The 19,033-nt window shown below is 38.4% G+C and overlaps 1 protein-coding gene across 1 annotated transcript; it reads left to right on the top strand.

Annotated features, from left to right (window-relative positions):
• Positions 1-3,370: 3,370 nt before the first annotated feature.
• Positions 3,371-7,387, top strand: LOC140243766 (galanin receptor 2a-like). The gene has a single exon (XM_072323435.1). It carries the CDS (start codon positions 5,038-5,040, stop codon positions 6,229-6,231), a length of 1,194 nt encoding a protein of 397 aa, XP_072179536.1. The 5' UTR covers positions 3,371-5,037; the 3' UTR covers positions 6,232-7,387.
• The last annotated feature ends 11,646 nt before the right edge of the window (positions 7,388-19,033 follow it).

Genomic DNA, 19,033 nt, shown 5'->3' with positions numbered 1-19,033 from the left:
CTACTTATATTTTAGGCTTTATTGCGAAAATTTTATATGGTATGATGTTTTGTGATACAACTGACCTACACATATCATGCATAAAATGTGGTAACTCGAATATTTCTTAAATCACTGCTCCCAATGGCAAACAGGACCTCTAACATGCCTAACGAGTGAAGAAGGAACGAAACACTAGCTTCAAACATTCCCAGCAAACCTACACATATGCATCAAATGTGATATCTTGAACACTTTTTAAATCACTGCTCCAAAATGTAAACAAGAACTTTAAAGGGATATGTGAGACATGTAATCAGCAGGTGCTTTTAGCAAATGCTTTTGGCAAGTGCTTAATATGAAAGGCTGATTTCAGGTGATTTTACCCTTCACCTAGTTCAGTTTAAGATAATATCTCAGCTCGACAAGTTATAACTAACAAGGTATCTATGGTCCACGTGGGTTAAGTTCAGCCACTACAAAAGATGGGCAAACAAAAACTTTTTCAGTAAAAAAAATGAAAAGAAAAGAGTATCTATACCATTATGAGAGCGTTGTGTTCATGATTAAAGTGAGATGATTATAGCTATGAGGTTTCTCCTTAATTGTTACATGGCAGGTCAGTATTCAGTGACCAACCTACTGGAAAGAACACAGTGTCCCACAGAGTGTTCACAGTGTGTTCACAGTGGTTCACATTGTCGACTATGTGAAAACGCTCGAATTTAACAGTGTGAAGATGATTTCACACTGTGGTGTGGTTTTCACAGAGTGTTCATATAGTAATGTTGTGTTTCACACTGTGAATTGAAGACTCACATTGTGTTCACATGTTAACTGTTAAAACGCTCGAATTTAACAGTGTGAAGAAATTTCACACTGTGTTCACAATGTGTTCACAATGCGTGTGTTCACACTGTGTTTACTCTGTGTTTCTCACACTGTGGAACACTGTGTTCTTTCAAGCAGGGCAGGTTTGCGTTTCAGTGTGTCATGTCTGTCCGTAAGTCTCTACAGGACTCAGCCCAGGCTGGTGTGCATTATTGCACCTTCAAAGACCATACAATCATTCCATCTTCATAAATATCTCCACAGTCAGCAAGTCAGGCTCATGATGGTGATACTGAAATGTCATCGTGAGTCTACAAAGGACGTTTACTCGCCCCATCTGTCGGGTTGTCCTCCCTGTCGCTCCCGAATGGGTTTGTGGAGGCGGGGTACTTGAAGATGATGGTAGGTGTAATGTCTGCGTGGTGCAAAGTTTGAAAATGAGATGAAAGTTTACAGTGCGTGGGATTAATGAGCTCCATCATGGGATGAAATCTTCTCCTCCAGTCATATGTTGACACCCCTCTCCATCCCACACCCATTCTCTCCTTCCCTCTATCCTCCCTTCTCTTTCTTTCACTCCTCTTCTCTCCATCTATCCTTATGTCTATTTCCTTCTCTCTTCCATTTCATTTCTCAAACTCTCGCATTAATTTTCTCAACGAATGCATGGCATGCATCAAATCAACTTGATAACCCAATGACAGATGAATGTTTAGACAGACGGAAATAAACTCTGACGCATTGATCGATGGTAAAAAATGTGAAACGTTAACAATTGAAAGAAATATGAACATGTTAGAATGTAGTGGCTAAATCAGATGTGTAGAAAACAAATAGAGATGAACTGGATTAGTAATCCAGCATATCAAGAAGATAGGTAGAGAGACAGAGAGTATCACAATTAAACCCTAAAATCTGATTTTGTAAAACATATCGTGGTGACTTTGGGATTTGATTGTAATATCAAAACACTGTAAATAATCCAATTAAGTTTTTACGAATTTAACTGATTCACTGAGGCCCCAGGTCTTCAATTAAATTCGTACTTGAAGACCAAAGTTGAGACATCCATTTCAGCAGACGATCCACATTTTTGCCCTGAGAGAAAAAAAAAAACATGTTGATACCACTCAAACAGTTTAATCTTCTGTTAAACGCCGACTTTTGGAATTGCACAATGCACTTGTTTACATCCATGATAGATTTCATAACCCCTTTTTTTCGGTTAGCTACTACATTAGTTTTTTAAGGCTGCATAATTTGTCTTCATATTGATGTGCCTTTGTTCTTGTTTCACGTAATGAGGATAACATGTCAGTAACCTCGGAATATCTTTCTCTTACTTCTAACATGAACATTTCAAATCTTTTTGCGTTCATTCCAGTCACCTTTCACAAGTCCTCTCACAGTTATTCGACCAGTATACCTTATATGGGTGCTGTTCGTTATTCCGAAGGTTCGTTATTCCGAAGGTTCGTTATTCCGAAGGGTCGTTAATCCGAAACACACAAATTCCCGATACCTAGATGTTCGTTAATCCGAAAATGAAAAAGGGTTCGTTAATCCGAACATTTGTGGCGTTATTCCGAAGGTTCGTTATTCCGAAGATTCGTTAATCTGAAAATGAAATTCGGAACAATGAACCTTCGGAATAACGAATCTTCGGACTAAAGAGCCTTCGGAATAACGAACCTTCGGAATAACGAGCTGTGTAACCCCTTATATATGCTCTTAACATGAAATATTGCATATGGGGCAAAGAAAAAGGGGTTCAAAGTATTCTAGTTTACGATTCATGTTTTAATGTCTTGACAAATGAAAGTGCTCTGTATCAGGAAAAAAAAGTAATTCACAGTTGGTGGTTACGTGGTGAATTCTTGCACGACACAAGCAATGCTGCTATAAGGGGCGCTGAAATCACTTTTTCCTTCTTGTTCTGCTTTTACAGGAGCAGGAGGTATTCATTTTAATTACATGGCCAAAGAATTTGAGTACAAAATACATCGTATACATTGTTCGATTGTTCCGGCGTAGCACGTGTAATGCATAGTGCATTAATTTGAAAGTACTCAAACTCTGCTGACAAAGTTGGACGAAACATGAATGAAACGTACTTTTCCGTAGTTCACGACATTACTCGATATCAGTGTTTATTTTGCTTCGGGTAGAAAGTAGACCGAGGTAGCAATATGATTTGATGCTAAATTAACTTTTTCTCTGATATAAAAGAAAATGCCGCCTGAATACTGTCAGAAAGACGTTTAAGCTTCACTGATGTCAAGAAGCGAGTGTGATTATGTTCCCACAGCAGCAGCCCGGCCTCCAGTTACAAACATATGAGGGAGTAGGACGATAGGCTTGCTGATTTGAGCTCAGGCGATATTTCCTTAATTACGTCAAACAGCCCGAAGATGTGGCAGGTAAAAGAAATATAGCAAGATTGCTTAGGAGAGCCCTCGAGAGTAGAATCTGCCTATTTCCATTGATGATGACATGAACGATTCATTCACCATCTTTTACCGATCTCTCTCCTTTTCTTGCTTTCTGCAGATCACTGAGACGGTATAAAGCAGACGTAGTAGGGGAACAAGAAGTCTAAAGAGAAGACTCGCGAGTCGCCAGACGGGGGAGAATGCAAACACTGGAGAAAATTTCGAGAGCTTGACATTCCTGACTGGACGTGTTTTGTCATCTCCAGAGATGGGCCTTCTTGAGGGAGAATGAAAGATCGGTAAACATTTAATCTGGCTCGTTCGCCTTCCCAGCATATCATATCATATGGAAGATAAGCCGGATCTACTCCAACATTCTTTATTTTCATCTAAGTGGTGACTTCCGGGATGAAAGAGAGACGGCAATTTATCAGAAATGTTTCTTCATTCTGAAAATCTGAAGAAAAAAAAAACAGTTGATGTTCGCAAAGAAAACACGTGCAAGACAAACTTTATCTCTTGCTTCTAGTTGGATTACCTCAATGTGTTGGCTTTAATCTTCCAGCAGGAATGACTTATTGATTCCATGAATACTTCTAATTCCCTGGGTCAGACCATGCATCTTTCAGCGTGTGGACTATTTTACTACTTGTATGCCCCATGGAATTTTGGGAATCTTTTTGGTCTGGTCCGGCAGCTGCTGGGTATGCGTTAATAATAGCAGCGGCAGTGATTTTGAAGATCAATGAACGACGTTGGATGCCACATTAAGTGATTGGCTGCATTCATAGAGCCAGTGGTGACAGGGAATTCCCTCGCTGTATGCTACCTCGCCCTGCGCAAATTCAATCAACACGATTCGACCAGTATTCCCTACTATTTAGTGGTTTGAGGCAGTCCTCTATTCCCACTCTCACATGGAGTGACAAGCGTTGCGATAATCGTGTTTAACAGATGGTTACAATCAAATAAAGGCGACGTGAACGATCGAGCGAGGATAGGAGTGCAGTTTGATTCGTCGCATATCGCTGTTTACTCTCCGCCCATCCTCGGCCTTCTGGGGAAATTCATCAGTTTGCCGAACCCAAGCGCGTAAGATCGGCAACATCACGGGCATTCGCGATTTCACGCTGATATAATTCGATCAATCTGGATCGATCTCGCATGAAGCAAGCTGGTCGTGTTAATCAAGGCAGTCATCATGTATTCACGCGCAGAAATCTGAAGCAGAAATCTTAGAGCAAAATGCCTTGTCGTTTGTTTTCCTCCTCGCGTGTGCCCAAATTTATCATCGCCGTGGAAATTTCCCTTTTCGACCTTGTGTTTGTCTGCTACATCAGCTTTTATTGAGAGAGAAAGGTCGAGCTGTGTTATCAGCAGTTTTGTTATTGGTCGTCTTTTCAATCTTATTTGGATGCTTAGCACATGCTTTTCTATCGCCGCTTTGTTTGAAACACGTAAATCCTCGACAAATGTTGCAAACAAAAAACTGCTCAGCTAAAAGGTCACCCGTAATAACAGTTTACAAAGGGAAAGATATTTTCTCGCATTTAGTGTTGTCTATAGTCATAACAAGTATCAATACTGAACATACAGTATTGATGTAAGATAGCTAATGATCCAGAATTAATGCGAGAGTTTGTCTTATGCAATATCAAGGACTGTATGTTGCTAAAATCCATTGCAGACAGGTCCCTGTTTTCCTTGCCTTCCTCGTATTTCAGAGGATATCAAAAACAAAGCTTGGATTGTTTGGCGTGAGACGTTGTGGGGAAAGGATACATTTTAGCGCGCAATGGCGCTAAAGCAGCATGAAGCAGTATTTCAATTGTTGAGCGTGAATTCAACGTACCACATGGTGGGCTCACAGACGCCCCCACGCTACACAGAAGGAGAAGGCATGCTGACGTACGTACAAGGAAATATTACTGAGGTGACTGACAGGCCAGACACTAACGCCTCGTGCCCAGGATTTCATGACGCCTGGACCTGGAAAGCTATAGAATGGAATTGGTTCATCATTCTTCGCCTTAGTTTGACCCTTGCTGGAATCATGGGAAACTCGTTGGTCATTCTGATTCACTACAAGTCGCAAAACGTTCGCGGAACGGATCGTTTAATCGCTGGATTAGCCGTCGCCGATCTCTTGTGCTCGATATTCCTGACGCCGATACCAACCGCAGCTAGATTATCTCACAACTGGGTTGGCCACATGTACTGTAAGCTCGTGTTCTCCAATGTGTTCGTGTGGATTCCTTTCATTGCGTCTATGTACACGCTCTGTATGATATCGCTTGAACGGTTCTTTGCCATAGTTTATCCATTTGTGTATCGCGCAAAGATCACGCCTTCACGAATCAAATATGTCTTTATCCCAATCTGGCTTCTCGCTTTCGTCTTTAATATCGGTAGTTTCGTCGTCAATTCAGTACATCCAGAAACGTGTGAGTGTGTTGTAGAATTTCCGAATCAGCTTGGTAAGATGTTCCAAGGCATTGTCCTGTTCGTGTTCGAGTACGTCATCCCAATCGGAGTGATGCTCTTTGCTCACGTGAGGACGATACGAGAGCTTCACAGAGAAGCCCGCGCACTGAAAAACAGTCGAATGGACTCGTCCTGCTTGACTCTCAACCTGCTACAAGCACGGGAGCGAGTACTCCAAATGTTGTTCGTTGTCGTGATGACTTTTATTATTTGCTGGACTCCGGACCAGTTGTGTTATCTCTTTTACAGCATCGGTGTATTTGATGACAACTTCTTACATAGCCCTCTCTACATGGCGTTCCTTCTCCTTGCCTATGTGAACTCGTGTGCCAACCCGTTCATCTACACGGCCAGGAACCCGGAGTTTCGGCACGCCATTAAGGTGCTCTTCCGCAAAGCGGCTCGAGTCCAGCAGGTATTCAACACCTCTGAGTGGATCCATGATCGAACTGATGAGGTCGTGAACGAACTCGGCAATGGAACGGTGGTCGAAAGTCGTGTTTGACATAGGCAATCTGACTCTTGGACATTTACTGCTTTATCTGCATTTCTCATAGGCCTGAAATAATACAGAGGTCATAGATATGATTTTTTATTTTCTGAAAAGAGTATATTGATATTTTATAAATCATGAAGAATTGCTGGCCATATTTATTAGTTTTAATTTCTACTTTTTCATCTAATTTGCTTGTATTTCTTTTTTTACGTCTGGATCACGTGGGTTTGTGCATCAGAATGTGTCTTCATCATGTGTTCGGGTCATTCCAAGAAGAAATATGTTTGCATTTTCATGATTTGTATGAATAATAATCTTTCGGTGCTTTACCTTGGGTTGAGCAGTATGAATGCTAATGATTGCTAGGAAAACTAGACATGAAATTACCTAAATGTACTGAAACTTTGGGAAGGAATACAATTAAATCCGGGTTGAACCCTTCGTAAACTTTGAAATTAATTACTTTCAAATCGATTAACGATTGTCATGCTTTTTAGTGCTTGAATTCAGGAAATCGTAAGCAATCCGTAGGTACAATATTACGCGTTGCTGTATTAAGAGCATGGGTGTTGAGTATCAAGTACCGTACAGTCTGTTGATCGTGCCACATCGTACAGTGAGAAATGTCAGCGTACGCACGGGGTAATCTTTATTAATTTTTTTTTATATGTTCCATATTTGGGTCAGTCAAGGTTTATAAATCACTCAGGTTGTGTCTTCTTTATAGCTACAGGGGTTTCTGATTGCATCCGAGTCACCAGTACCTGAAATGCAGATTAGCTCCAATTCACAGATGTGATGTCTTGTGTTAACGTACCAGTCTGCAACCGAAAGCTTATAGGGATTCTAGAAAGAAAGAAAAAAGTCTAGAAAGTCCAGCGGTATCTGTTGACAAAAGCTTGACCTAATTTAAGTGTGGTGAATCCTAAAAGTCCAGTTCCTAAGCGATCCGAGTCCATTGATATTGACCATCTAATTTGCATTGACAAAATGGCTGCTAAATTAGACAGTGACCTGCCTCTCCTTAATTTGTGGCTGTGGTACCAAAGTGCCAGATCTGACAGATTACAACTTTAAACAGGTAAAGCCCCTCTCGTACCCACACCTACACTCAAACCCACACTCACACTTACACTCACACTCACATTCGCACTCACAATCACACTCACACACACTCCCACTCACACACTCACACACTCACACTCTCATGGACTCACTCCCAGTCTCACACTCACACTCACAATCACAATCACACTCACACTTACACTTACAACCACTCTCACACTAACATTTAGCCCAAAGTAGTCAGGGTGATTTTTTTTCTTTTCGGTTTCGTCACTCATTTATTTTTTTATAAATATTATGATACTGCTATATTTTGATAGGTTTTGCATCAGCAAATGGACTGTTATCTGGGGAAAATTTAAAGGAATAACCATACAAGCAGTGATAAAGTTAACATTATAATGATTATAGCTGACATACCGCGATTTTAAGACTTTCCATTTATCATGCAACCCCATTTAACTGGGATTGGGTCATCATTAAGTTACTCATGATAATCTTCGGATAATAATAAGTGAATCGAGGGTGTAGCCTCGCTCTTCTATAAGCTTTAAATCATACTTCAGTTGTGATATATCATATTGTTAGAAGCTTTACCGGCTTTATCACAAAGACTGTAAGTTTAGCCAGTGATCGGGGCGTAATGTGAAGCCACCATCATCGTTGGTGGCGCACTTCTATTATCTAATTCCTCTCGTTTTCTTGTTTTTTTGTGTGTTTTTTTTTCGAACTCGACGACATTTAATTGCTTTTCTGTTTGATTTGGTTTTTGTTTGTTTGTTTGTTTGCTGTTGTTGTTGTTGTTTTTTTTTTTCAGGAAGGCTAATTCATGTACCCTACTACACGTCTCTCTTTTTTTTTTCGATTGCCGTGTTTGATCTTTAGAAATTGCGTGTTTCAGAATGATGCCCTAAAACGAAAACGCAATTGAGCTATTGGGATGACCAATGTTCGGACTGGCTGTCACATTCAATAGATCAACACCACTATCTTCGTTAGAGGGGACCAAGATTCATCAGACGAAGGAAAGGAGAGGATCACACGTCTCATAAGGCTGACTATCTCAACCCCAAACCCACCCAACACACACACACATACACACAACATACTGCACTGCTAATAAGATTGGAATGTTTTATTTCAAATAATATCTTGATAGATGATAATTATAGAGAAAGAAAACGTCTCTTGTTATTCTTAAGTCATGGGCTTTCACTGTTTTGTGATTTCAACTCTCATGTATGTTCCTATAAAGGACGGCGTTCATTCGGAAATATACTCTTGTCAGTGCTTGTCAGCTGAGTTATTAAAGAAAATGTTTTTTTTAATGCTTCTAGCAAATAATGAAAAAAAAAAAAACTTTCAAATTCCCACTCCCACCTCTCAAGTCTCAGTCACACTCTAGATTTAATCACATAGTCGACGTCCACGAGCCGTCGGGAGGATTTCTTCTCCTACATTTAAGATGCCCTGCGGAGGACTTTAAACAGACAACAAATCAAGCGGACTTGTTTGCGCCATCTGCCCTTCACCGACGACAATTTAAATGTTTGACCAAGTCGGCAAGAGTAGACATATTGTACTTACGCGGCGCACGCCATTCGAATTGGCCACTGGAAATGTCAAGTGTGAAGAAAAAAATGATAAATATAATATTTCCGCCCTAACACACACAGAAATCTTCCGTTTTGCCCCTCGATATGAAAATTCGCGGAAGGAATGCAAAAGTTGACAAAGTGAATTTTGCTAGACGAACGCAGTTTAGCGACACGAGGTGCATGGAGTCAAAGCGTTCCGAACATATAAGGCATCGTATATGACCAATGGGTGATCTAAAAGATAGATATCATCGTGGTCATCGTGTTCATTGACGTCAGACTTTCTACAAGTCTCATCGTCACCATTGCAATCATCTGACCATCTTGGGTAAAACAGAAATTGCTTTATTTCTGCTCTGGTTGCAAATATGTTGACAGAGAATGTTCTGTGTCGTCGAAAGATGATTACTTGTTTTCTCCCGGAAAAGGAACCACACTAGCTGAACATTGGGCATCTTTTTTTTTTTTTTTTCAAATAATGATTTTATATCTAAATCATCTCGTTTGTTCGCTGTCGTCTGACATGCGAATGGAAAAGGCAAAAAGGCCGTAACTAGGAAAGCAACTTTGATCAGTCAAGCAGCGGCTATTATTTAGTAAGCATTTGAGCCCTTTCTGCAAAGATTACCGTAGCTACTCCAATCAAATCAACACAGTAGCAACTGTTCTCCCTATAACACTCCTACTGCTACTGGTACTACGAAACTACCACTACTTCGTCTACTACTGCTACTGCTGCTGCTGTTACTACACTACTACTATACTGCTACTACTGCAACTACAACTATTACTTCTACTATTACCACAACAAGAACTACCACCACTTCTCCAACAAGAACACTAACTATTACTGTTACTACTCTACTACTTGCTACTACTACTACTCTACTAATTACTACTATTACTACTACTACTATTACCATTCATACTATTACCACTACTACTACTATTACCATTCATACTATTACCACTACTACTACTACTACAACTACTACTCAAACTCATACTTCTGCAACTACTACTTCCACTACTACAACGCGTATTACGACCACTATCACCATAGAAATCATCATTACAATGATGTTAGTAGTAGCACTACTACCACTACCACTTCTCATTTAAACCGCAACTTAATTCTGCTGACTTTTGGTAATAGTAGACAATAATTATAATATCAATGACCCCAATGGCCATATTTAGGACAATGGTATAACCGCGATAACTATACCATGGCAAAAGCGACATCTGACGTAAGTGTACTATTACTGCTGTTGCAGCGACTGTTACAAATGCTACTTTTCACTGTTTCAGCGAATACTAATGTTGGTGCTGTTTTACTTGCATCACCACCACCACCACCCCTACTGCTACAACTACAACTACTATTACCACTGCTACTAATATTATCACTAATACTGCTACTGCTGCTGCTTTACTAGTACTACTACTACTACTACTACTACCACTACTACTACTGCTACTATTACTACTACAGTGTACTTCTATTACTGCTACTACTACTACTACAATCACGACTACTCTACTGCTACTGCTACAGCTACTTCTACTACTACTTCTACCACACGTACGTCTGTTACCTACTAGTATCACTTTTACTTTTACTGCTTATTTCTGCAACAAGCACTTTGAGAGATGGCACCATGACTATACAGCTCACATCCACCTTACACTCTTATTATCTCACATTTCATCACCATACGATGCGTCTGCTACTACAGCTACGACTACTCTTCCTAGTCTCACCTGAAAACTCAGGACGATGCTACCACTGTTCCAACCATACTATATCTTCTGCCAACATAACTATTACCGTTACTGTCACCAACAACACTGTTGCAGCAACCGTTGAATGCGAAATGATAACTAATCAAACATTTTCTGCTTCACGACTGCGACCTCTACTCTCGGTACTCGTTTTACCGTTACTTGGTAAACGTTTACTCCAAGTGAATCCCCTACAAGTACTTCAGCACTACTGTATAGTCAAGGTAATGACTTCTACCAGTGAAACGAACAGGTGTCGATTGATCGCAAGTCAATCTACACTACCACGACTACTGGTTTTTTCCTAATTTACAACCACGACCACTGTGACTTTCCTGATACTGCCAGTACTTCTTCTTCCTTTGGTACTAATACGGCAAAGGCTACCACTGCTGACTGATGATATTACCTTTATTACTTCTCTTTACAGTCAGTACTTTTAAGACTTTTGCTTCAACACTGACACAACGACATGTACAAGAATAACTCCAACAACTCTTACCACCATCAATATCATAATTGCTACCCCACAACTACTACATGCACAACTGCTGCTGCTACTACGTACTACTGCTACTACTTTGTAATAGTAAGAAAAATACCAAATAAAATATTAATAAAAGGTAATTATGATAATTGTTGAAGCATAATCATAATGACAATTGTAATAACGCCAACAGAACTTCTATGGAACTTGACAATTACAAAAATCAAAACGGACCCTGCCCCCATCCCCTGCTCATGAAACCATGAAATGTATTTTTGTTACACATTATACCATTGCCTATATTGTAGGAGATACGTATGATAGAAATCAACATCATTGCCTGTCCATACCACTAGCGTCTGATCCGTCCAACAAACAATGAAAATGGACCTTGCCGACTGGAATTGCCTGGTTAATGGAACACATCCGTTACCCTTAAGTGCACACAAATCCACCTTAGACGTTTTACTCTAAGACATGAAAGTCCTGGCATCGGATGATTCATGACGTTTGCATTCAAATTGTCTTAAAGTATGGAATGTCAGCTTCGTACATCAAAGAGATAGCAGTCATCGCTGCTGGCAAACAACAATAAACCATTATTGGATATGAAATCAGTTTTGAACCTTTCACTTTGTTTACTTAGGGTGCCCTTTAAAGTCATCAAATGTATAATGCACAGGAGGCATATTTACTTTTTTTTCGTCGTTTTGAAAATATGGATATTCTTGATGGGTCATTTAGAATAAACAGGATATAATCCTTCCAATTGTAAATCACAAATAAAAAAGAATTTCTCGAATGCACTTCATTCGACGTGAAATGCTGTTTGTTTGTTTGTTTGTTTGTTTTGTTTTGTTTTGTTTTGTTTTGGTGTTGTTGTTTTTGTTTTTGTTTTTTGTTTTTGTTTTTGTTTGTTTTGTTGTTGGTTTTTTTTTTTTTTTGGGGGGGAGGGGTAATTGCTTCATAAATACCTTCTATGTATTCATGTCAGACCTGGACATTCCTTTACTTCCAAAGCCTCGTTTTAACAAGCCTTTCGAATCAGAGTTATCGCGACAATGTCCGGACATTTTTTTTCTTCTGCCTGCTAAGATGCGAAGAGAAATACGTTGCTCGGACGTTGTCGCGGTAACTTTTGCCAAATTATACCCTAGCCAGCTAGAGTAATTACCCCGACATTACCCTGACATTACCGCGACAATGTCCTGACCATTCTTCTTTTAAGATGCTCTCGCGGTAACATTCACTGAGACATTCAACATCCGGAAAAAGTCCAGACAGAATGACACACCGCACGCCGATCACGTGCATGGATTATAACCTCTCCCCTTCTCTCATGACCCAGTAGATCGTTGTGGAAACGTACTCGAAGAAGGTTTTCGGTACCCCTAGCTGTCTCCTGCGGTTGTTTGCCCGAGGCGAGAAACTTGGTTCTCCGGACGTTGTCCCGACGTTGTCGGGGTAGGGTCTGTTAAAACACGGTATCAGATTGGAAGGGGGCACTGTCATCACGCACTCGTGTGACGCTGGTGATTACTAGATCAGAATCAGTGGGCCAGCTCAATCTGTCATTCCGCATTCAAATACCATTTACATCTCGTCTTTTCTGATGCGGCAAGAGAGTGGAAGATCGTCCCTAAACGGCAAAGGTCAATAAATGACATTTCAGGCATCTGAAAAGGCTCTACCGAGTCACCTACAGATGAAGTGACCAACCCACATAGACTCGTTCTGATGGTCAAACTAAGCTTTTCAGTGCAGGTTCACGTCCATAATGGCACACAAGAGTTAAACGTCACAAGTAAACCTTTAGGGTATATATATCATTGACCATATTTGCAATAAAATAATATTCCTCATGCGATTAATGGATCGATATATATGTCTTGTTTGCCTCTGTGTTTTTTGTGCTCTACCATTAGAATTCCCGACTTGATATTGTAATATTATTATTGATATTGTTATTAAGGTATGCCCTTTGATTTGCGATAAATCACAATGTTATGCTAAGTACTCCATACACCCGTAGGCTGTCACTCATCCTGTGAATAATTGGAAACCCTTTCTAACCCAGACATGGTGTACATGAACCAACACGCTGCACGCTTATTTTATGGAATAATTCTGAATATCATACTTTCCGAAAGAACATCCTGAACCCGAGATAGGCATTGTTTAAATGCACGGTGATTGAGATGTTTTGTTTAGTTATTTTGTTTCTTTTTGGGGGGCCGTTCTTTAAATGATTAACGAGCCTACAACTCATGTCTCTTTCATTTAATCCGCTATGCTGCTTACAAAATGTTATTTCCCTGACACTCAATTTGCACATGTTCCTGTAATCACTATCACCCTGCAACTGTGCAATGTGTCTCAACACTGTAGTTACGCTGTGAAGTAGAGTGTGTTTTATCCATCATACTGACGAGAACAGACTGGCCAGTATTCAAAATGACAAGCTGTGTTCATTGAAAGATTCTCAACGTCGGCATTAAGTCGTCATAAAAGCTTAAGGAGTCACAGTTCTACCATAACAGAAGTACCTTTGTCAGACGGAGGAGATATGTCAGGTTAGATGTAAAATGCGAACAGGTGAAAATTTGAGAGGCTAGGGGACATAATCTACCAAAGCTCGTAGATAAAGATGTCAAATGAGCCACAAGTTAGCTCTAAGGGAAATTCCGGACCATTTGAAAGTAGTGTTTGGTCTGAAAAGAAAGAGTGAAAATTTCTAAGCACAAAAACGGCAATTATGATCCAAATCGGGTCAAAATTAAGGATGTTGTGAAACTATTATGTTAACCTAATTTTTACGAAACAGTTCTTGAACAGTCATTATGAATATGAAAATGATGAATTGATGGTGTCATTCCCTCACAACTTGCTATATACAATAATGTGCATGAAGGTTAGAAATTTTCAGTTTTTGGTTAAAATGCAATCATGCCCCCGTCTAAAATCCTGATATATCTGACTGATCATTATTTGGAAAATGGTCTATCAGGAATGGCAATATATTTTACAAGTCTACAGCAGAAAAGTTGAATTTTCGTCATATTGTGTAAACGATGTGGAATTTGTGATTTAATGGCATCATTAGCTCACTCATTCACATACATGTATTATATCAACTGTTTCACGAGCTGATTTGTAAAATTAGCGAATCTTTGAAATGTCATAACTTGCTTACTTTTAATCCGATTTTGAACAAATATTCAATGTTGCGCTTGTCATATTTAACTCTTTCTTTTTGGACTTAAATTCAACTTGTTTAAAATTCCCCTTTGAATAGCGGAAGGTCAGTTTGCAAATGTATGTTCCTGACATTTTCGCGCCATATTCTCAACCGAGGCGCGTTCGTCATTGTCATTGTTGGTTTATTTGCGTCTGCCGTGTAGCTCTATCAGAAATAAAAGTATAAACCAAACTTACTGTGCTGCGTTGAACAAAAATTTAAAACCGGTGGGTCTTCCATTAATTTGTAGAATAACAATTTGCGCTTGGTTCGTTTATCAAATTTCCGATTGTGATTATGCAATTGCGCTTGATTAAAAGTACTGTATGCAAAGATACTGGAGAGATTGGGTTGAAAATGGAAATATGTTACTTAGGTGCGATGTACTTTGAAACAAGAGAAAACTGGAATATGTCAGTCATGGTTTTGTGTGTAAGCGAATGCTGTCAGATGGGACAAAATGTTTGTCATGATCAATTAAAAATATGAAAGAAATCTTATTCACTTGCTGCATGCGTCTTGTTCTTCTGATTGTTTGCGTGAAACGAAGACAAAACAAACCAAAAGACATGTACACAATGCTTACAGTATCCTTCTAACAGTCAAGTCGTTCAGGTCTACAAAAAACAACAACAACAGTATATACCCAATCTTCAGATAAAAGTATGAAAAGTTGAAACGAAAGATATCGGTTTATAAAACTGAGCGGGATGGAAAAAAAAAACAAAGTCACGACAAAGTCTTACAAATATCAAAACTTGTAACAATGATATTTACATGGATATTTGTGATACATTATCTGTGTGTGTGTGTTTGAGTGTGTGTGTATTACACACACACACACACACACATATGTATATATATACTTATATATAAAAATTAATATAAAAATTATTATAAAATTATAAAATATCAGCCATGACGCTTACAACAACAACAACAACAAAACGTTTAATTCGTTGGAGGGCGAGTGGAAACCGTATACATACTACACACAACATAACCATGCCACACATTGTCAAGCACGAACTACGACATTGGACTAGAGTTGTCGCTTTCAGAAAATAATTTTTCTTGTGTGTAATTTAGACGTCGAGTTGTTTTTAGACTGGACATAGAAGATATCAACTAGCTGATACTACTGTGTGTTACAGGTAAAGGTATCATACAAACAGAAAAAGATACATAATTATTATATTTAGTTTACGGAAAGGGATCCGCCGATATTTCTGTCCTGTACCCGATGGTTTCACTTCGAGTACGCCAATGTCAATCTCGTCCCATTTCAAAAATTAAGAAAGTCAGCAAAAATTGTATTGCTTCTCCGAAATTGGACCACACCTATATACGGGAACCTATATACTTTTGGACTAAAGTCACATTGTCGTTTGGAAGGGATTAACTCTAGTCACATTTCAAGAAACATCTGTAAAATCTGTGACGTTTGCATCATGCACACATTACCCGCATTCGGGCTTTCTCCCCCCCCCCCCCCCCTCTCTCTCTCTCTCTATCTCTCTCTTTCTCTCTCTCTCTCTCTCTCTCTCTAGCTCTTTCTCTCTCTCTCTCTCTGTCAGTTTATCTATCTACCCTTTTCTCTGTTCTCTTTTTCTAATTTAAACCACTCTTTTCTATTCCTGATTATTTTCTTATCAAATCTCATTCAATTTATTTCCATATCTTTCTCAAGAATGCAATATGCAAACGGACACAACAATGGTAACAAAGAATTTATGGCAAAAGTAAGTTTTCAAAGAAACAATCATTTTTTTACAAACAACCAATCAGTTATTTAGATACCAAATATTTCTATATACAGTATTTTCTATATCTATTATCTATCTCTTTTTTTTTCTTTTTCTTTTTTTTTCGGTATCTCTTTTATGTTGTAACGTGACTTTCGTCCCTCCATCGGCTGCAACCGGTTAAACTGCGGGAAATCGATCTCGCCAGAATAACCATAAGGAGCAATAATTACCCCTGCCGATTGTGTGCATCAAATCCTCAGAAAACGTAAGTAGACCTAACATCAGTCTTATTGTATGCTGCCCTCTTCAGCCCGTGTCTGATTCTTCCCACGCCCTCACTCGTTTCTCTTTGTTTTTGTTGTTTTTTTTTTTTTGTTTTTTGTTTTTTTTTTTCAATGCAGCTTACAACAAGCGTCAATGTCGGCCTTCTGTTTTTTTTTTTTAGTCACCAGGTCACGTTCCAGCAGCATTTCTAGACCTTATATTCTGAAGCGAAAAAAAAAAAAAAAATTGCGTTTTTTTTTTTTTCAGAGAGACGATATATTCGTACCCCGTTTATCACTTGAATATGTTAACGTTTACATTTACCTGTATATAGTTATCATCACATGTATTATAGAAATCTACTACATATACCCATTAGGTGGACGCACAACTATACACCTATTGCCATAAATTCACGTGTCGACTTTGTTGATATTAGCATTACTCTCTTGATATCTTATATATATATATATATATATATATATATATAGATATATATATATATATATATATATATATATTAATTTTATATTTCAACATCCTCCCTTCTAGAACGGCGCCACTTGCCTGGTCGATACAATTTGCAGACTATCGCTAGTCAATTGGGGCGAACCACAAGGGGTAGACATCTTTTGCTTTAAAATACTTTATATATAGGTATATGTATATATGTATATGTATATATATATATATATATATATGTATATATATATATATATATATATAATTATACATACATACATACTTACATACATATGACAAAGAGAGAGAGAGAGAGAAAGATGATATTATATTAATCAAAATGACTTGAATCATAGAAAAATCGGAAACTTTGGGTAACTTAAAACACCCTTTAACATTCAGAGAGTTTTAATGATTCTGTCCAATTTTCCCCGCCCTTTTTCGTCACCTCTTCATTCAATATTCAAGTTTCAAGTTTCAAGTTTATTTTCCACATCTCATAAAAAAGAAAGAAAATGAAATCAATGTGATTTCATGTAAGCATAACAACATATACATACAGAAAAAACAATCATTAGGAAAATAATGCAACATAAAAATCAAAATCTGTGACTCAGGTTAAGTGACGAGTGTGGAGGGGAACAGCAATAGGCCATTGACCTTTCGAGGCTGAACCCCAAAGGCAAGATGAAAACAGTGAGTCATTTAAAATATCATAAGTTTTCAAAATATCATTAGTTTTCAATTCAATTTCTTCCGGAAAGCTTAATACCTTCAAATCCTTGCTAATTGTCGTTCCTATTCGTTTCAAATTTGAACATTAATCATTTGAATTCATAAGTTGTCGCTCAAATTCATTTTCGCTGCTTAGCTAATTAGGATTATTGGATTAAATTCGTCGGGGTTTTTTTTTACCAAAAAATATTCATATTCGTCAAGTGTTATATTGTATTTGTAGACACTGTATGAAGAGTTACTTAACCTTAACGATGCTTCGCTTGTCAAAGAAAAAAAAAAATCATATTCATATTCGTCAGGTACTGCATCATTTTGTAGGCCCTATACACAACGAAGAGTAATTCATCCACAATATCTCTAACGATGTTTCGCACCTTCAAAAAAAAAAAATGCATTTAATGGATACTTTTGATCACTAAAATGACTAAGAATATTAACAAGTTCGTTTTTATGTAATTATTTATTTGATTTGCGAATATAATGCTTCAGCAACATTTTTCGTATTATCTTTATGTTTGTATGAACGTAATTTCCTTAGTGTCTGTCGAGTGGATAGGTGTGAATAAGTAGTGCTGTAAAAGTAAATGTGTTTTTATGTATGATTAAAGCGTCATGAATTTGATGAGTAAACGATTCAATTATGTTGTAGCATTATACCACGAATAATTTTGACGGAAATGAATGCCAACAGACAAATTGATTTTTCTGTCTAGTGTTCAACTCCTGTAATCGACAAATCTGAATTGCAACTGACGACAGTGGATAACAAACCACGAAATTGAACGACAGTGTTTCAAAATTGATAGACAAAAGACGAAATTGAAACGAGCGTTCGCACATTCTGGAGTTTCCGGGACGAAATTGAAAACACATTTTTGAAAATTGAATGAAATATGACAACAACGGGCGGAAAAAACCTATGTTCTTACTTCTAATTAAAATAGGAGTTCAGTGCTCGAATGATTCAATGTATTGCCTTTCAGAACGCTGACTCCAACTGGGCAAATGAAATGACTTGTATGTCACTAAATGAGAAGCGAAGAACGTTCAAGATGACGTGCATTAAGTATTGATGAGATGTCTGAGGCAGAAATGCAATGATGTAACCCAGAGGTTCTGATATATTCACTGAGTGGTTTTTATCTCTCTATAATTCATTCAGATTCTTCTTCACCTGATAGAGATGTTGTTTGTAAGCGGACGTTGCCATTTTAACCCTTTCTTTGCTTTGAACATGGCTATTGGAACAGAAAACCTTATACATTGTTCATACTCTCCAAAGTCACTAATACAGAAAGAGTTAACATTTCGCACTCTTTCCCTAGTGACACAGTGGAAATTTAACTCTTTCGCAGCGTGAACAATTTCCTTTCAGCGTTTTGCTTTGGGCTTTCTTGTTATATCCTTCCCCAATACACATTGAGAC

Source organism: Diadema setosum, chromosome 20, assembly GCF_964275005.1.
Source record: "Diadema setosum chromosome 20, eeDiaSeto1, whole genome shotgun sequence".
Classification (NCBI taxonomy): domain Eukaryota; kingdom Metazoa; phylum Echinodermata; class Echinoidea; order Diadematoida; family Diadematidae; genus Diadema; species Diadema setosum.
This window is presented reverse-complemented; position numbering and strand designations above follow the sequence as displayed.

Bases quoted from the DNA above. Each gene is read 5' to 3' on its own strand.
- LOC140243766 (XM_072323435.1), top strand. From the start codon at position 5,038: ATGGCGCTAAAGCAGCATGAAGCAGTATTTCAATTGTTGAGCGTGAAT.